This window comes from Aspergillus melleus (genome assembly GCF_016097325.1).
Source record: "Aspergillus melleus strain CBS 546.65 chromosome Unknown contig2, whole genome shotgun sequence".
Lineage (NCBI taxonomy): Eukaryota > Fungi > Ascomycota > Eurotiomycetes > Eurotiales > Aspergillaceae > Aspergillus > Aspergillus melleus.
The window spans coordinates 2,338,833-2,359,882 of record NW_025763371.1 but is presented as its reverse complement, the minus strand read 5'-3'; the positions used below and the strand labels follow the sequence as shown (position 1 = coordinate 2,359,882).

Sequence of the window (21,050 nt, the reverse complement as noted above, 5' to 3'; positions counted from 1 at the left end):
GCGTTGAGACCGGTGCAAATTACGATACCTGATTACAGATGGAAGGTACACGGTGTATGGTGTACACAGTGTAGGTGCCTTAGGTACGAGGCTATTTCCCAGGCCCCGTGATCGTCCAATCAAATAATCCTTCCCCATCGCTTGGCCCCTTGGCTTCCCTGATTTGACTCCTCAAGTGTACAACCATCTCTTCAGTCCGAACCTTGAATACCAATAAATCCTGCCATAGACTCAAGGAGAACTGCAGCTCATCCTTTGGGTCGATTCTCACATCAAAACAAAACTTCTCTCACTTGGGAGAATCCTCCGTTCGTCAGCGGCTGGAAGCGTCCCCATCAGCAGCATGGCGTGGACCCAGATCATCCACCTGTCGTAGCGTGACAGGACCCATGAGTCGCTAAGTATTACGTATGGCCATGTTTGGTTCGAGACCCAGCTCGAACGTCCAGGATTGAATCCGGACAAAATAATGCATGCAGGGTTGACCCCTGATGCCTTCCGCTTCCTCGCTTTCTGACTGCTTCTGTTTCGATTATTTTTGGGCCTGGACTTGGACATGCTCCACTCTATGGCATCCCAACTTCGCAGGTTCCAAGCCATTCGCACATGGGTTCACACCCCCCCCCGGCTAGCAGCCCCTACGCCACTCGAACTACTTCGTTTTGCCCCCCTTTGGCTTCAGCAAGTTGGCGGAAGGTGGATTCCATGGCTCATGGCATACTAGAGTGGCCAATCCTCAGACTTGTGGCCAGTAGTATCCTGAACTCTAACTCTCATCATTGGCCCTCGCTAGCCTTCGTATTCGACTCATGGATAATGTCATTGTTTGTGAGCAGCTAGAGGCGCTGCTACGAAGTCTCCCTTAGCGAGATCGATTAGTCTATTTTTGTGAAATGGGATGAAAATTTTTAAGGAGGTCTGATGATGAAGTACCCACGGATCTTCGTCTCCAATTTAAAGCTAAGAACAGGTACAGCATTGAGTACCGTCAACTGTGCCTGTTGTTTACTTCACACTCGTTTTTGAATTACTGAAGCTCTTCGGAGTATTACTCACAAGAAATCATGGCTCACCCTGCCCAATGCTGCCTCCCCAGGTTCAGCCCTCCCTCCCGCGGGCCCAGACGACCAGTGTCAATGAGAGTCAGGACGGCTCCATCACAAAATCTGGAGTTACTGGCTGCCTGGCGCCGGGAGGAAATCCACTCCCTTCTTCAAACCGCGTGGGCCCTCCTCCTCTACCGCTACATCGGATCCAAAGACGTTTGCTTCGGCTATCAATATCTTGATGGCCCTGACACTACAGATCCGTTGACCTTCAGTCTTACCATTAACGAAGATGACTCTCTTCGTGAAATCCAAAGTATAGTCGCAGGCAGAAGTGCTTTGCCTCGAGATTTTGGTGCAGACACAGAGTCTCGTCTGGCCCATGATGGCTACATGTTATATAATACCATCCTGATGATACGCATCTGCTGTGATTCGTCGAATGGCATCGGAAACACTTCTCTACAGCCAGTTTTGGCTATGACGCTCCCGGATAAGGTGTGTTGATCAAGGAAAATGAAAGTTTATTTTTCAAACGGCTATCTAACCCATCATTGCTAGGCCCGCGTCAGACTCCATGTGAAAATCCTGGAGAACGACATAAGCATGTTCTTGGAATCCTGGAACGATGAGGTTTCCACGGAGCAAATGAAAAGCATCGCTAGTTACTTCGAGAGAACCATATCGCAAATCCTGTCCGGAGAGGACATCGCGGTGGAAGCGTTAAATCAATTCTCGGAACAGGACTGGTCCCGAGTTTGCCAATTTAACGCAGCGATTCCAGAAAAGCACGATCGTTGTATTCACGAGAAGATCCAGGAACAGGCGCTCATTCGACCCGACAGCGAGGCTGTATGCGCTTGGGATGGGAGTTTGACGTACCGCGAATTGGACCACTTCGCTTCCCGGGTTGCTTTTCATCTCCAGGCGCAGGGAGTTGGGCCTGAAGTCCGTGTTGCTCTTTGCTTCGACAAATCCGTAAGTGATTGTTTGCTCTTCTTTGTCCTTCTTCTTGCTCATTGTGTTCCACATAGAAATGGAACATCGTCGCAGTGCTGGGAGTTCTGAAAGCCGGAGGTGCCTTCGTGCCTCTTGATCCGACGCATCCAACGTCCCGTCTGCAGTCTTTAGTAAGATCGGTACAGGCGAAAATCTTGATATGCTCCAGAAAACACGAAGACAACCTGAAAGCCGTTATGGAGAGCATCATGCCATTGGATGAGCATAGCATGAAGGAGCTTCCGGCTCTCTCTGAAGAGAGAGAGCTTTCAACAGAAGTGAAAGGCCACCATGCAGCCTATGTGATATTTACTTCTGGCTCTACTGGAGAGCCTAAGGTACGCGCCCATTCATATTAAGCCAGCCAAAGAGACTAATCCCTGCAGGGTACTTTAATAGAGCACAATGCATTCGCGTCTGGCGCAGCCGCCCACGCACCTCGGCTTCGTATGAGCCACGATGCAAGAGTATTGCAATTTGCTGCACATACTTTTGACGCGAGTCTCATTGATATCTTGACAACATTGATACAGGGCGGCTGTATCTGTGTGCCCAGTGAGGAGCAGCGATTGAACGAAATTGTCCAAGTCATCAACGAAATGCGTGTGAACCATGCTTCTTTGACGCCGACCTTTGTTGATTTCGTCGACCAGTCAAAGGTGCCAGGGTTGAAAACACTGGTTCTAGCTGGAGAGGCAATGTCTCAGTCGCACTTGAACACATGGTCTAAGATTGAGCTTATCAATGCCTTTGGCCCCACTGAATGCTCCGTTGCAGTAGCCGCGAACAATAAGATGACGCGGTTTTCAGACTGCAGAGACATTGGTCTTCCCATTGGGGTTCGCCCCTGGTTAGTAGACCCCGAGGACCATGACAAGCTTGTTCCCGTCGGTTGCGTGGGAGAGATGATCCTTGAAGGACCTACGCTTGCCCGAGGCTATATCAACAACCCGGAAAAAACTGCAGAAGTCTTTATCCATAATCCAGTTTGGGCGAAGAGTGAGGATGAAACCCACTCGGACCGAAGATTCTACAAAACTGGTGACCTGGTAAGATACAATTCCGATGCTGGCTCGCTGACATACATAGGAAGAAAAGACACCCAAATCAAGCTCCACGGACAAAGGATTGAACTAGGGGAGATTGAAGATAATCTTAATACCGACCCCGCCGTTAAAAACTGCCTGGTTTTCCTTCCCAAGTCGGGATTTTACCAGGGCAAATTAGTGGCTGTGCTATCCTTGTCTACAGACGTGGACTCTCAGTCGGAATCGGATGAAGTACCTCTCAGGATCCTCGAACATTCGAAGAAAACGGCGGCTGTTACCGATATCCGTCACCGTTTATCATCAAGATTACCGACATACATGATTCCCAGTGGATGGCTATGTGTTGAGTCCCTGCCTCAGCTTGCATCTCGGAAGCTTGATCGAAAGGCCACTGCAAGCTGGGTCGCGGGCATGGAAGAAGACCCGGATCGTGACCTAGCGAAACTTGGCGACTCTTCGAACCAAGAGGTCATTCGGTCCACAAATGTGACGGAAGATCGACTGGCTTCCATCTGGAGTCGCATCCTCAACATACCTAAAGGCCAAATCAGTCTCGACGAAAGTTTTTTGGCTCTAGGCGGAGACTCCATCGCTGCGATTACTTGCATGGGGACTTGCAAGAAGCAGGGTCTTGGAGTCACAGTTCAACAAGTGCTCCAAAGCAAATCTATTCGGGCTTTGGCAACACATGTTACTGAGATCAGTCAGCCTACCGTGTATGAGGAAACGATCGAGGAGCCATTTGGGCTTTCGCCAATCCAGAAACTTCATTTTAAAGTGCGGAAGGAGGGTCAGGGATACTTCAATCAAGGCGTTCTTACCCGCCTGAACCGGCCCATCAGCGATGGTGAACTTTGCCGTGCAATCGAAACCCTCATCAAACGCCATTCTATGCTTCGTACCCGTTTCACGGACATGGGCGCTGAGGCTGGAGTGCGACAGCGCATCACCGAGGATATTGTTGGGTCCTACCGCTTCCGCTCACACAGTGAAACCAGTGAAGATGAAATCCAACAGGCCATTTCGAGTAGTCAATCGTGTATCAATGCATTCGCCGGCCCAATGATGGCAGCTGATATCTTCCGAGTCAGTGGAACTGACAATGTCCTCTCGATGACTGCTCATCATTTAGTGGTTGACATCGTTTCGTGGAGGATTATCTTGGAGGACTTGGAGGAGCTTTTGCTTAACCCGAGCGAAGATCTGTCCCAAAGTGGCTCCCTTCCCTTCCAAACTTGGTCTCAATTACAGGAGGCGCAATCCCGCGAGGTCAAAACCACGGACCAGGCTGAACTAGACAAAATTTCTGCCCCTGATTTTGCTTACTGGGGACTGGAGAATAACCAAACTACGTACGGAGATGTGGATTGCGAGACCTTCGAAATGAGCCCAGCAGACACCCACGCCCTTCTGATGGAGTGTCATAAAAGCCTCGGAACTGAACCAATTGACATTTTCCTGGCGTCACTTCTCTACGGTTTCCGAAAAGCGTTTACCGATCGATCACTGCCTGTGATCTACAACGAAGGCCACGGAAGAGAAGTTTGGGATCCCACGATGGACATTTCGCGTACCGTCGGCTGGTTTACCATCCTGCAGCCCATGTTGATTTCGAATATTGCTTTGGATGACCCTGTCGACGCTGTCATCCAAGTTAAAGATCTCCGGCGCCAAGTTTCAGACAATGGACGACAAGACTTCACCCGCCGCGTCCTGGCAGGGGGTCCACAAAAGTGCGGCCACCACGGGCCCATGGAGATCTCGTTTAACTATGTCGGTCAGCATCGAGACCTGCAGCGGAAAGATGGCCTATTTCAGCTCATGAATCAGATGGCTGGAGAGACTGGCCGGGGCGGAGGTGCTGCTGATTTTGGTGAAGAGACTCCTCGGTTTGCGCTTTTCGAGACATCAGCACTTGCCGTACATGGACGGTTGCGCTTCAGCTTCTCTTTCAACAGGTACATGAAACATCAAGACCTGATCCGGAACTGGGTCGCATCCTGCCATGATACCCTGAAATACCTCGGAGACAAACTGCAGTCTCTAGAGCCCAGACCCACACTAAGCAGTTTCCCACTGCTGTCGCTCAACTATGAAGAGCTGGATACAATCCTATCGAGAAAACTCCCCAGTGTCGGAATACACTCTCCCGATCTGGTGGAAGATATCTACCCCTGCTCGCGCATGCAGGAGGCTATACTACTCAGTCGCTCTCGTGATGATGGTCTCTACGCTGTTCATGATACCGTGGAAGTGAAATGTTGGGAGGGCAAACCGGATGCCAATCGCTTGAGCCTCGCGTGGCAAAAGGTGGTTTCTAGACACCCGATGCTACGAACAATTTTCGTGGAAAATTTCACCAGCAAGAATCTGTTTTGTCAAGTCGTTCTGAAGGAATTCGATGCCCGACCCAGTTTCGTGAAGTGCTTGAGCGATGGTGATGTGCTCGCAACCCTAGACCGCCAACAGCCGATGAATTATCACGAGCACCGACCATCCCACAGGCTTACTATCTGCGAAACAGCAAATGGTAGGTTATTCTGCAGAATTGAGATGAGCCATACCTCGATGGATGGCTCGTCCATTTCCTTGATCCTTCGGGATCTGCAGTTGGCATACAGCGAAAAGCTAGATGATCATCAGCCAATGTTCAAGAATATCATTGACTACCTCCAAAACACTCCTCAGCAGGACACCATCGACTACTGGTGCTCCTATCTGTCAAAATTCAAGCCTTGTCATCTACCCGTGCTCACCGATGGAGTTTCTACTCCTAAGCAGCTCAAAACCATGCGGTTGAATTTTGAACCACTTGGAGAACTTCAAAGAGTGTGTGAACAAAATGGATTGACCTTGTCGACTGCATTTAGCACAGGTTGGGGTCTTACACTCAAGTCCTTCTGCAATACCGATGAAGTTTGCTTTAGCTACATGACATCGCTCAGAGATTTGCCTGTCGAAGACATCGAGTCGGTTGTTGGCCCCGTCATCAGCTTGCTAGCTTGTCGGATGAACACCTCGGGTAGCATCCCACTGAAAGAGGCCTTGAATCAGGTTCAGAATAATTACATGGAGCAGCTGCCTTACAAAAATGCCTCGCTCATCGACATTCAGCACGCTTTGAAGTTATCAGAGACCTTGTTCAACACTGGAATCTCTTTCAGAAAGCTTCCGAGCTTCAAGAATTCGCCCAGAGAGGCAATTGAGTTCGAAGAGCTTGGATCGATTCATGACCCGGCCGAATTTCCGGTATTCATCAATGTTGAAGTGGCGGACGATGAAGTTCGCCTGGACATGAACTACTGGACAACGGCCTTGTCGGATGGCCAAGCACAGAGTGTCGCTCGCACCTTCCTCAAACACCTCGAAAACATCGTTTATTTCCAGGACAAGGAGCTCGGTCTCTTAGACGGGATGAGCGATTGGGCCCAGAACCAAATCGCAAAGTGGAATGACAGCGTACCGATGGTAGCTGATCAGTCTATCCACGAACTTCTTGACGAGAAGGCTAAGTTGCAACCGAATGCTCTAGCCCTTGTGGACGGAGAAGGCAGCATTACATACGCTAAGATCAATGAACTGTCTTCAATCCTAGCGACCTACTTGATCAAGCTTGGTGTTAGCGCTGGGTCTTTGGTTCCGATCGATTTTGCGAATTCGAGTTGGCAAATTGTCTCCGTGTTAGCTGTGCTCAAAGCAGGTGGACTCTGTGTCCCAATGAGTGGAGGTTGCATACAGAACACCGATCAATGGCTTATCGACAACGGAGTGCAAGTTGCTCTTGCAACTCCCACCAGGGCACATGTGCTCGAGGGTACTGTCCCATATGTTATCCCTGTGGGAGCTTCTCTCTTCCAACATCTTCCAAGCTTGAACGAGGAGTTCCAATTTTCCATCGACTCGTCGAATAAAGCTTATGTGGTTTTCACTTCGGGAGAAACTTCGACGCCTCGACCTGTTGTCCTCTCACACAGGACTATCCTCGCAAGGGCAAAGGCATTAGCTTCAGCCCTTTGTATAGATGAGAAGACACGGTTCCTGCAATTTTCTGCATACACATCTGACATGTTCATTGAGGAGATCTTCAGTGTACTTCTTCATGGTGGATCCCTTTGTATCCCACCCGACAACTCTCTCGAGAACCTTTCAGTGTCGATCAAGGCGTTACACGTGAATTGTATTAGCCTGACGCCAACTATCGCTTCCTACTTGCAGCCATCGGACGTTCCAGAGGTCAAATCTCTCGCATTGTTCGGGGAAGCTCCGCTGAAAAGGCTGACTGAAGCTTGGTCGCCCAAAGTTCAAGTGCATACCTTCTACGGTACAGCCGAGAGCTCTTCAATGTCCATTCACAAATCAATTACCGATGCTTCGATGAATGAGTTGCTCATTGGAGCAAGCAATGGTTGCTTGGCCTGGATTGTTGACCCCAGTGACCATGATTCTCTTGTTCCTATAGGATGCACTGGTGAGCTCGTGCTAGAGGGGCCTGTTGTTGCCGAAGGCTACTTGAATGGGGAGAAGGAATCAGCAGGAAACTTTATCGTGAATCCTAAATGGCTTATCGCTCTCCAGAAAAGCACCGGGAACAGCGACGACGCGACCCCTGACCAGGCAAAAGAGCCTCGACGGATGTTCAAGACGGGAGATTTGGCTCGTTACAATTCAGATGGGTCGCTTGTTTTCATGGGAAGAAAGTCAAAGGTGACTGCATCACCATCTCAGGCGCATATGTGGCAGATGGAACAGCGCATCAATGCATTCTTCCCACCTGAGTACCGCTGCGCTGTGGAGAACCTCGAGCTCCAGCAGGAATATCCTAATTGCTCAGCTGTCTTCGTACTTTCCATGAACGACAACAGTACCGCTGTTGGCGATAGCCGAGCGCTAATTTCTGGAGCATCTCCTCAGTTCCACGACATTGTCGCAAAGCTTCATACTCATCTTTCACAGACTTTGCCTTCGAATCAGATCCCGAACTTTTATTTCCCAGTCTCTCAAACACCCTTGAACCGAATGGGTAGACTCGATCGCCAAACACTGAGGAAATCTGCACGGAGCCTCTCCGATGATGCTCGACTGGAATTCAATTTCAGTAAATTCAATGAGTTTTGGCGAGGCACACTGGCCAACTCTGCGCCCAGCCAATTTCCTTCGGCTTCCACTCGCTCACAAACTTCTGCTAGCAAATCCAGCCAGACAACTACATCTTGGTCAGAGACTGCGAAATTGAGTTTTGGGTCGAAGACCACTATTCTTGCCGCATGGGCTCTAACTGTCTACGGTTATACCTCGTCTGAGGATGTTTGCTTTGGAGAATTGCTCTTGGGGCAGGACAAGAGTGCGACAATAGTTCCTCGGCGATTAATTGTCGACGAGGCAACCACCATTGGAGACTTCCTGATTGCTACGCAGCAAGGCCTAGCCGCGGCAGAGCTTTTCCAAAAGGGAGGGCTTCAGCGAATCTACAATCTCAACGGGGACACCGCGCGCGCATCCAACTTTCGAAACCTGGTTTTGGTGTCGAACAACTGTGGAGGACAGACGAGTTGCCAAGAACAATTCAAAGATAACTCAGCGCTGAACGATGCGTCTCATTCTTACCCTCTGGTGCTGTGCGTCACTATTGGCGAAGAAGGTATTGAATGCAGCTACCGGTTTGATGAAGAGACAATCTCCGCTGCGCAAGTCGATCGAATAATGGCTCGATTTGGAGATTATTTCAATTTTCTGAACTCGGAATCCAAGAAGAAAGACCCAATCAGTTCAATGGCAATCCACGACGAGCAGAATGCTTATTCTATCACCGCAGACATGGACTACTGGAAGGAATATCTGTCTGATGTTGAACCATGCATTTTCCATGCTTTACCCGCAAAGACACATCGCGATGGCTTCGGCTCTACTGAGCTGGAAATTGCCTCTACATCCGATATGCGTGCATTCTGCCAAGGCGCTCAAGTGGACACCAATGTGTTCCTTCAAGTCGTTTGGGGCTTGGTTTTGAGATGTTTCACAGGCCTGCAGGATGTCTGCTTCGGATATAGCTCTTCTGGCCAGGAATCAATCCAACACTCTGACTCTGCAGTTGTTATGACTTGTAGGCTACGGCTTATGGACCATGTCAAAATTGAAGAAGCTGTTCAATCAAGACAGCGAGAATTCAAGCAGATGCTGCGTCATCCTCTCCCTTTGAGCGAGGTTCAACAGGAACTCGGAATTGCTGGCACCGCCCTTTTCAACACGATCTTTAGCTCCAACGAAACAGGAGCGGTCTCTACTGAAACGCTCGAATCGAGTAATTACATGATCTCCATTCACGCAGAAGTCACAGAATTGGCGGGAAAGGTGTTCTTCACGTATCAAAAGAGCGCATTATCAGATGACAGCATTGCCAACATCATTGACTGTTTCGGCCAAACTATTGATTCTGCTATCAGTATTGGCAAAAATGGCACTGTTGGTGAGGTTCAATTTTTCAACAATGCTTCGTGCCAGAAGCTTCTCGAATGGAATTCCAGACTGTCCGAGCGACCCGACAAGTGTGCACACGAGATCATTGGCCAACAAGTTCTGGAACGCCCATCAGAACTGGCTATCTGCTCTTGGGATGGGGACTTCACCTACGCCAAGGTGGATGACTTGTCTACTAGGCTTGCAAGCCACCTCAGACGCCTGGGTGTCAAGCCTGAGGTATTCGTGGCAATGTGTTTTGAGAAGTCCGCCTGGGCTATTATAGCGCAACTGGCTGTCCACAAAGCAGGAGGAGCATTTGCGTCTATGGACCCTAGCCACCCGGAAAGCCGACTCAAAGGATTAGTTGATGACATCGGTGCTAAGATCATCCTGTGTTCCTCCAAGTACCTGGACAAAGCCTCCAAGATTTGTGGTACTCCATTTTCCGTTTGCGAAGAAAGCATTAAGCAACTTCCGGATCCGACCCCTCTTGACCCAGCCTTAAATCCGACTGTCGACAATGCAGCATATGTCATCTTCACATCTGGAACGACAGGAAAGCCGAAGGTGACGGTGCTTGAGCATGTTGGACTTGCGTTAGGCTGTACTGCGTTCGCCAAGCCGCTTAACTTCAGCTCAAACACTCGCATGCTCCAATTTTCAAGTTTTACCTTTGATATCAGCGTCCTCGAGACACTTGTTGTCCTCATGGTTGGTGGCTGCATCTGTATGCCATCTGATGAGGAGCGACTGAATGACCTGCCTGGAATGATTCGGAGAAGCCAAGCCAACACCACATGTTGTACTCCGTCTATCATCAACACTCTAGATCCCAAGAGTGTTCCTGGGCTGACCACCATTGCTTGCGGTGGAGAGAAAATGATGGAAAGCCATATTGAACGCTGGGCGGACAGGTGTGTTATCAATGCTTATGGACCCTCGGAAGCAACTATCGTCGTTACGTCAAGCATGAAGGTCAACCAAGAAGGAAAGCGTCTAGATGTCGACGGCAGTTCAATCGGCACTGCTATGGCGGGTAGAACGTGGATCGTTGACCCCAACAATCATCACCGTCTTCTTCCGGTCGGTGCCATCGGAGAGCTCGTCCTAGAAGGCTGCAACGTTGCCCGAGGATACCTCAACAATGAGCAAAAGACGAAACAAGTTTTTATCCGTGATCCTGAATGGACCAAGCATGATGGTTTGAAGAGTATCCTTGATAGAAGGGATCGCATGTATCTCTCTGGAGACCTTGTTTATTACAGCCCTGATGGCACGATCCAGTTCATCTCACGCAAGGACACTCAAATCAAGCTTAATGGCGTCCGCATTGAAGTGGAGGAAATCGAGCAACAGTGTATCTCGTATCTGTCTCCAGATACCCAGGTGGCTGTTGATGTCATTAATCCAAAGGAGAAAACGATGGCAAAGTGTCTGGGAGCCTTTTTCACCGTGGAGGAACAAGATTTCAATCCGAGCACGGCTTCCCAGCTCCTGATGCCTATGACCGAGACAATTACTGAGACTGTGAAAGCCCTCCAAGCCTCTTTGCGAGAATCTCTGCCATTGGCTATGATGCCGAAGCTTTTCTTTCCCCTGCGACGTTTACCCTTCTCTTCGACTGGCAAGCTCGATCGCAAAGGCCTTCGTGTGATTATTGATTCCCTGTCCAAGGAACAATTCCAAAGCTATACCAGCATCAATGGGACCGCCAAGCAGGTTTCCCAAGGTGGAGTTGCAGGGGAGCTTCAGGGTCTGTGGGAGAAGGCCCTTGGTCTTGCGCCGGGCTCTGTTGGCGCCGAAGACAGTTTTTTCGGACTTGGTGGTGACTCTTTCTCGGCCATGAAACTTGTTGGTGTTGCGCATTCTCATGGAATCTCACTCACCGTGGCCGACATTTATGCCAACCCAGTTTTGACCGACATGGCAAAGTGCTGTGGAATGTCAGAACAGGAGACAGTCGACACTAACGTGCAGCCTTTCAGTCTGCTATCTGATTCGGTTCCTCGTGAGGAGATTTTAGCGGATGTTTCTGAACAGTCTTCGGTCCCGCAAAAGATGGTATCCGATATTTACCCCTGCAGTCCGGTGCAGGAGGGTCTTCTTACATTGTCCATCAAGCAACAAGGAGCATACATTGCCCAGCCTGTCTTTGAACTCGCGGAAGGTCTTGATATCGAGCAGTTCAAGGCCGCCTGGCAAGAGACCGTGAATCAACTGGATATTCTTCGAACGCGTATTGTTCACACAGACTCTATGGGTTTTGTTCAAGCAGTGCTCAAGAAAGAAATGATCTCTTGGACCGTTGCAGACACAGTTGAAGAGGTCCTAGATGGCGCTTTTGGATTGTCGAATCATAACGGAGGCCAGCTGGCCAGTTATGCGATTGTCCAATCTCAGACATCCACGGCACGTTACTTTGTCTGGACCGTTCATCACGCACTTTATGATGGATGGAGCATCCCGCTGATTCTCCGAAAAGTAGAAGAGATCTACTCAAATGCGTCGAGCAAGACCACAACGCTCCCTTACAAGAATTTCATCAGCTACCTTGAGGATAAGGACATGTCCAAGTCGGATGAATTCTGGGAATACCAGCTTTCAAACCTCTCTTGCTCTCCATTCCCGCAAAACAAGTCAACCTCGCCAGATGCTGTGCGGGTGGGCAACCGACATCACAGCAGCATTGGAATCTCCCGACCTCAAAATACTTTGGGATTGACGCTTCCTGAGATCATTCGTGCTGCCTGGGCCATTGTGGTATCCGTTCACACTAGCTCCGAAGATGTCTGCTTTGGTGAGACTTTGATGGGCAGAAACATTAGCCTTGCAGGCGTTACCGATATCGCCGGACCTGTTCTTACTACAGTTCCGACGCGTGTCCAAGTCTATAATGATACTCTGGTCACCCAATACCTGCAGAAGGTCCGTGAATTGACCACCGTGACCATTCCCCATCAGCATTCGGGACTGCAGCGCATTCGGAAGCTCAGTAGTGATGCGTCAATCGCTTGCGATTTCCAAAATCTTCTAGTAATTCAATCAGAGGAAGGAGCTCTTGACAGCTCTATCTGGGCCTCTGGAAATGGGCAAACTAGTGGAGACTTTTTTACTCATCCACTTACTGTTGAGTGCAAGATCAAGGAATCTGGTCTGGGCATTACGCTTCATCATGACGAGGTTGTCCTAGACAGCTGGTTGGCTGAACGACTTATCCACCAATTTGGTTATGTTCTCGAGCAGTTGCTTACGGTTTCCAATGACGATACTCGCAAGGTTGGTGAGCTTGAGCTGCTCAGCGCTTTTGATAAGAAGGAAATTTCCCTGTGGAACCAAAGAGACGTTCCTGCCGTTGAAAGATGTGTCCACGACATCATCAAAGCGAACTGCTCGGCCCAACCGAAGGCCAAGGCCGTTCACGCTTGGGACGGCGAGCTTTCCTACAAGGAACTATATGATCTTGCGTCAACATTTGCGAACTATCTCAGTTCTCGTGGAGTTGGACCGGAGACGTTGGTACCTATCTGCATGGACAAATCTCTTTGGGTTATTGTTTCTATACTTGGTGTCCTCATTGCTGGTGGAGCTTATGTCCCATTGGACCCATCTCATCCGACGTCAAGGCACAGTGAAATTTTTGAAGAAGTTGACGCCCGTGTCATCCTTTGCTCTCCGCAATATCGCAAACGCTATGCAGGACTCGTCAAGACCATCATCCCTGTTAGCAAGGAGACCATAAGAGCCTATGGTGCTTTAACCACCGAGACCAGAACCTCCCGCAAGGCTCAGCCATCAAATATGGCAGTTTCAATTTTCACGTCTGGCAGTACAGGCCGACCCAAGGGAATCATTCTTGAGCATCGGGCTCTTGCCAGCAGCGGCCTGGCTTTTGGTCCTGTGGTGGACATGAACCAGAACTCCCGGTCCTTCCAGTTTGCGTCGCTTGCATTTGATGCGGCAATTCTGGAAACCCTCGTAACTTTGATGCATGGTGGTTGTATCTGCATCCCCAGCGAAGAGGAGCGGTTGAACGATGTTGTCGGCGCCATCCAGCGCATGGGCGTGACCTGGACTTTCTTGACTCCTTCTATCGCCAGCATTATTGAACCTTCAACTGTGCCATCCCTGGAGGTCCTTGTGTGCGGTGGAGAAAAATTATCACGCGAAGTGATTACCAAATGGGCTCACGGTGTCAGACTCATGAATGGATACGGTCCGACAGAGACCACCATTTTTGCCGTGATCAACCCAGAGGTCTCTCCCAGCACGGATGCCGCTTGCATTGGCAACGGTATTCCCTGCACTTTGACCTGGATTGTGGATCCTGAAAACCACGATCGACTCTCCCCCTTGGGTGCCATTGGTGAGTTAGCTTTGGAAGGCCCTGCTCTTGCAAGAGAATATCTCCGAAACCCCGAAAAGACAGCAGAGGCCTTCGTAACAGAACCAGCTTGGATGAAGAGCTCTGCCCACTCACTACCCTCACCTCGAAGAATCTACAAAACGGGCGATCTTGTCAAATACAACCCAGATGGCTCGATCGTGTGCATTGGTCGCAAAGACCATCAAGTCAAGCTTCACGGACAGCGCATGGAACTCGGAGAGATTGAGCATCGTCTGCATGAGGACCCTCGAGTTCGTCATGCTATCGTGATTATGCCCGCAAAGGGTCTCCTTCGGCAGAGACTGGTCACTATCATGTCCATGGAGTCACTCAATGTTGATAAGAGCATTATGTCGGATGAGACATGCGAGCTTGTCAACCAGACTACTATGGAGCGTGTCTTACCTGAGCTTGTTGACATCCAAAAGAACCTCGAGACGCAGCTACCCATATACATGGTTCCTCAGACTTGGGCCGTGATCAAGAAACTGCCAATGCTTGTTTCCGGAAAGCTAGACAGAAAGCGGATTACAAGCTGGATCGAGAATGTTGACGAGCGCACCTATAGTCGTATTATGCAAGATTACGACGACATCAAGCGAGGAGATGTTGAACCCGAAGAGGAGGAGGAAGAAGAAGAAGACCAGGGAGCTTTCATGAGCGCTCTCCGTGACATCTTCAGCCAGGTGCTCAACATTTCTTCTCCCAAGGTCGATCTCAACCGTTCCTTCGTCAGTCTAGGTGAGCAATACTCTTTACACATATGCCAACCTGCCAAGTGACACAAGCTAACACACTCTTGCAGGTGGAGATAGTATTACGGGAATGGCCGTCGTTTCCAAGGCTCGTAAGCAAGGAATTGAAGTGACATTGCACAGCGTGCTTCAGAGCAAGTCTATAACCGAGCTTGCTGCGATGTCTGGCGCGAAGACAACCACCATCCAACACAAGGAGAAGTCTGGTGAATTATTCGATCTGTCTCCTATTCAAAAGCTGTATTTCGATTCGGCCACTGCGTTCGATGGTAATGCCCGCTTCAACCAGAGCATGACGGTTCGCGTTACCCAAAGGATCAACCTTGAAAACCTGGAGCAAGCGATAAAGGCAATTATCCAACGCCATTCCATGTTCAGGGCCCGATTCATCAAGTTTCAGGGCGGAAAGTGGCAACAAAAGGTTAAAGATGTGAGTGAATTTTAGTTGACTCATGCAGCCAATCATTGACTAACCTACATCTACAGGATATTGACAGTTCTTACCGATTCCGCATTCATGCGGTCAATAATCCGAACGCAGTGTTCCCTATTATTAGAGAAAGCCAGCAGAGCCTAGACATTGAAAATGGCCCAATATTTGCTGCCAATCTGTTCGAGGTCCAAGACCATCAGCAGATCCTGTTCCTTGTGGCCAATCATCTGTGTGTTGACATGGTATCATGGCGCATTGTTCTGCAGGACATAGAAGAGTTCCTCGAATCTGGGTCTCTTTCTTCTGAAAAGCCCCTCTCATTCCAAAGCTGGTGTGAAGTGCAAATGAAGACCAGCAAGATTGAGACTCGCAACATTGAGCTTCCTTTCGAGATTGAGACGCCCAATCTCAGCTACTGGGGAATGGAGAATGCGCAAAACGTATACGGCAATGCCAAGATGGAATCTTTTACATTGAGTGAAGATGCCACTGCATTTGTGCTGGAACGTGCTCAGCACATCCTTCGCGCAGAGGCTATTGATGTTGTGCTTTCTACTGTTATCCATGCCTTCCGCCAAGTGTTTATGGACCGAGATATCCCGACGATTTACAATGAAGGCCATGGCCGTGATGTGGAGGACTCCAGTGTCGACCTTTCGAGGACGGTCGGTTGGTTCACAACTATCTGCCCCCTGCGCGTCAACAAGGGCTCAGGTAATTATTCAATCTTTTTTGACTTGAGGCATAGCTAACATCGAAATAGACATCATCGAGACCTTGAAATATGTCAAGGATACAAGACGCCAGGTTACCGCTGATGGCCAAGCTTATTTCGCGCAGAATATGCTTCACCAGACTGGCGCTACCAAGTTCCCTGTTCCGTTCGAGATAATCTTCAATTACCTCGGTCAGCTTCAGCAGCTCGAGCGCGATGACTCCCTGTTCCAGCTTTTCGGCAGCACATTCGACAGTGAGAAACTCGAAGTGGCGGGAGATATGGGTCAGAGAACGCCTCGGTTTGCCCTTTTGGAAATTTCAGCAATCATTGTCAAGGAAAAGCTTCATGTCTCTTTCACCTACAACCGACAAATGAAGCACGAAAGCCAGATTATGGAGTGGATGACGGAGTGCAAGAGAATTCTCGAAGAAGATTTCCTCTATTTCAAGGATCGCGTCCCCGAGCCCACCCTCACCGATTATCCCTTGCTCAATATGACATACGATGGACTGCGAAGCTTCGTGAAAGACACCATCCCGAGTGTCGGAATGAGGAGCTGGGGTGAGGTCGAAGACGTCTACCCCTGTTCTCCGGTTCAAGAAGGCATTCTGCTCAGTCAACTCCGTGACCCGCAGAAATACATGTTCCATGTAGTCTTCGAGGTTCATCCTTATGACCAGAGGAACAACGTCGACCCGGCCCAGCTTCGAAAGGCATGGATGAAGGTGGTCAATCGTCACCAGGTTCTGCGAACTTTGTTTGTTGACAGCAACTCCAAGGGTGGTTCTTTCGATCAACTGGTCATCAAATCGGTTGGAGACGAGATTGTCGAATTGCATTGTGAGGATGATGTTGCGTTCAAGACAATTGATAACATCAGACTGCGCGACATCAACGAAAAGAGATCTTCGAAACTACCACAGCAGCTAACAATCTGCCAAACAACCTCCGGCCGTGTCTTCATGAAGCTCGAGATGAACCATGCTATCATTGATGGTGGATCCGTTGCTATCGTCTTGAGAGATCTGGCATTGGCGTACAACAACATTCTTGCCTCGGGATCAGGACCACGTTTCAGCGAGTACATCAGGTACGCACGAAAGCAAGACCAAAAAGAAGCGTTGACGTACTGGATGAGATATCTGTCTGGAGTACAGCCTTGTCATCTTTCGGTTTCTGCCGAGAAAAGAGATGATCGTCAACTAGGCTCTCTGTTGATGGATTTCAACCGCTTCCCTGAACTACAGCAATTCTGCGAGAAGAACTCTATCACTCTCGCCAACCTGACCATGACTGCCTGGGCGATCGTCCTCCGGAAATTCACAAGATCTAATGACGTCTCGTTCGGATATCCATCTGCTGGCCGCGATTCACCGGTTCCTGGAATCCAGGATGCAGTTGGAATTTTCATCAACATGTTGTGCTGCCGAGTCAATTTTGCAGCCAACCATACCCTTCTTGACGTCTCGAAGATGGTCCAGGAAAATCATATCAAGAGCATCCCGCATCAGAACTGCTCTCTTGCGAAAATCCAGCATCAACTTGATCGTCAAGGTCAAGCGCTTTTCAACACGACTATTTCTATTCAGAATCACTCTGATTCCAAGGTTATCAAAAAGGATATGATCTCTTTTGACACTCAATATGCGTTCGATCCAACTGAGGTAAGAATTCCCGATCATTCAAACAATTACTGGACCCAAAACTGACTGTAATCTAGTACCCTGTGACAGTGAACGTTGAGACTGCCAGGGGTCACGAGGGTATCTTACTCAGATTCTGGACAGACGCTGTGTCCGAAAATGAAGCGAAGGACCTGGCCGATTCCATCGCTCAAGTGTTCACCTGTTTCGTTGAGGATCCATCCCGCCTGGTCTCTGAGCTGACTCTCGCCGGTGAGCCATTGCAAATTCATGATCAACCTCCGAAGGGTGCTGCTCTCTCGGACTTACGATTACTTGATCATGATTACCTCCAGAAATTGATTGATCAGCGGGTAAACGAGGCCATTAGCCAGATGATCAAGACAGGGAAGCTTGTTCTCGCGCAACCTGACGGTCAGGATAAGAACCAGTTCGACGAGTATCAGCTCAAGGGCTTGGAATCCCCTTTCCAAGCAGATGAGTCCCGCAATATGACTCTCTCAGACTCCGTGCCGACTCTAATGGGCGACAAGGAGACAAGCGAGCTTGAGGATCGTCTTCGCAAGCTCTGGAACACAGCCCTTGGGCGGTCCGAAACCGCCATCAAGCACCAGGACAGCTTTTTCAAGCTTGGTGGCGATAGTATAACAGCTATGAAGATGGTCGGAGTTGCCCGCGAGGAGGGATTGGTTTTGACTGTGGCCGATGTCTTCAACAACCCCGTCTTTGGAGACATGCTGGCAATTGTCAGCGCGAGAGACAGTCCGGCATCTTCAAGCTCTAGCACACCCCCTATGACGCCTGAAAACGAGAAGGCCATTGAGACTCCGTTCATTCTCTCTCGACCTGACACGCCAAACGAGCTCACGGTTCTGAGATCGTCAGAAGTTGATTCGTCTTCCCTTCGAGCAGGGATCAGCCCCAAGATTGGAGTCTTCCGAGGAGGTATCGCAGACGTTCTGCCGGTGACAGACTTCCAGGCTCTATCCTTGACTGCCAGTCTATTCAAATCAAGGTGGATGCTTAATTACTTCTTCCTTGATGGCCAAGGTCCACTGGATATCCGAAGACTCAGAGAAAGCTTCCTGCGTGTTGTCGATGCGTTCGATATACTCCGCACGGTCTTCGTGTGTTTCCATGGCCAGTTCTTCCAGGTCATCTTGCGCAAGGTCCGACCGGAAATATTTGTATGCGAAACCGACAAGAGCTTGGATGATTATACCGAATCCCTGCAGCAGCAGGACCGCGCCCAGATTCCGCGTCAAGGGGAGCAGTATGTGCAGTTCTACATTGTGAAGAAGAAGATAAGTGACCAGCACCGCATTTTGATTCGCATGCACCATGCCCAATTCGATGGTGTATGTCTTCCGAGAATCATGTCTGCCATCAAGATGGGTTACGAAGGTAGCCCGATCCCTCCCTGCCCATCCTACTCGAACTACATGCGGGTTCTTCCTGCGTCGATCACTCCAGAACATTATCAACATTGGAAGACCCTTCTCAAGGGATCGCAAATGACGGAGGTCATCCGACGTGAAGTTCCCAACAACTTCCAGCATATCGGCGGCTTCACTGAGCAGAAGAAAACGATTCACTTCCCACCAACAGTCCTTGAGAATGTCACCATCGCAACTGTCATGCAATCCGCATGGGCCATGACATTGGCCAAGCTCTCCGCCCATGCAGACGTCGTTTTCGGTCTTACCATCAGCGGCCGAAATGCCACCATCCCGGGCATTGAAGCCACGGTCGGACCTTGTCTCAACATGATCCCCGTCCGAGTCAAGTTTGGCGAGCACTGGACTGGCCTGGACCTTTTCCGCTACCTCCAGGACCAGCAGGTCGCCAACATGCCCTACGAGTCCCTGGGCTTCAGGGAAATCATCCGGCATTGCACCGACTGGTCTGACTCCACCTATTTCACGACCTCTGTCTTCCACCAGAACGTCGAATACGAGGGCCAGATGCAGCTGGACGACAACAACTACCGAATGGGCGGCGTCGGCGTCATTGACAACTTCACTGACCTTACTTGCTTCTCCAAAGGCTTCCCCAACGAGCAAAAGCTCGACATTGCCCTCGGGTACTCTGTCAAGGGTCCCATTCAAGCCCCCTTCGCCACTCAAGTCCTTGACATGGTCTGCGAGACAGTGCAAAGTCTCATCGCCAACCCTAACATTCCTCTTCCTTCCCCTTCCACTCTCCGCTCCCTCTCCTGCCAAGTCGTCAAAGATCTGCCTCGTCCCTCCGACGAACTCTTCCTTTCCTCCCACCTCAACACCCGCAGCATCTCCGAGATCCTCGTGCATTCAGACCTCCTCACTCAGACATGGCAACAGGTCCTCTCTTCCAACAGCAACAACGTGCCTCGAACCGGACGTGCAGAGAGAGACCAGAACCCCTACCAGCTCAACTCCTCCTTCTTCGACCTCGGCGGCGACATCCTCAGCATGGCGCAGGTCGTCTGGCTGCTCGAGCAAGAGGGTCACCAGGTCCGACTGGAGGATCTCCTCGAGCATCCGACTTTCCTCGGCCAATTGGCTGTTCTGGCTCTTCACAAGGCCAACGCAGCCGGACAAGATCAAGATGCTCCGAGGAATGACAGCAACAACAGTACCACCGCTTCGTCGACTGAGCTTATCACGTCTTCGCCTCCTCCTGGCACAGTCTCTGAAACCGACTCCTCTAAGGCGTTGGCGAAGAAGGGGTCTTGGAATCCTCTCGTCAGGGCTTTCACTTTGGCTCGGAGATTCACGAGATGGGGTTCGGGGTCTGCGTCGTCGAGGAATTAAGATTACGTTGATTGCGCTACGCTCGCTCTCATCCGCCCGTTTTGGGATTTTATTATTGTCTATCTTTTGATTTTGAATTTTCTGTTTGGATTTGGCTTCTGATAATTGATTTATTTGCATACATACAGACATGCTTATTGATTGGTTTTCTTTTTTGTTCTGTTCTGTTTTGTCTGGATTTGCCCTGATATAACAGCGCCCTGTCTTGATTTCCTATGTGCATATAATATCTGCGATCGCGCATACTTGTCTGTCATTTTGCTATACTTTATTTTGTCCGTTACTAGATTTGAGCTGTTTCTGTATATATTCGATAGATAGAGCTCTATCTATTCTATCCAAATTTGTCTTCAAAGGTTGTTCGATAATCAGATACTAGAATCTAATCTCTGATCTATCACTTGAAAGTTTAATCGTAGATATCTGGGGAATAACTTGTGCTGTATATGCTCTCAAAGATCTCGAGAGCCATTTATTCGTGCATTGTTTTCATCGTCTTAAGTTAACTTTGCTTATAAACAAAAAGGAAATCAAAATAGAATTATCGCTGACGGTGGTATCTCAAACAGAAATGGTTAGTCTCTCATTCTCTCTCTCGCTCACATTCAACTTTCTTCCATGAGCATTATGTGCATGATAGAACGATCTTTCCTTACTGTATCCCCTCTGTCCCTGGGATCCATTCAGGGGACAAATAGTCGAAGACGGAAGACCCCTAGTCAACCTCGCCGGCTGCACTTACCCAACACCCAACGAATTATATAAGGGGGGAAAA

General features: G+C 49.5%; 1 protein-coding gene across 1 annotated transcript; it reads left to right on the top strand.

The window, feature by feature from the left end:
* Positions 1–547: 547 nt before the first annotated feature.
* nrps1 (nonribosomal peptide synthase Pes1) lies at positions 548–20,275 on the top strand (the record flags this gene model as incomplete). Its single annotated transcript, XM_046085265.1, has 9 exons — positions 548–1,544; positions 1,608–2,024; positions 2,081–2,383; positions 2,432–11,963; positions 12,036–14,675; positions 14,740–15,119; positions 15,176–15,836; positions 15,886–17,504; positions 17,561–20,275. Exons 1-9 carry the CDS (start codon positions 1,065–1,067, stop codon positions 20,273–20,275), a joined length of 18,747 nt encoding a protein of 6,248 aa, XP_045941228.1. The 5' UTR covers positions 548–1,064.
* Between the last annotated feature and the right edge of the window lie 775 nt (positions 20,276–21,050).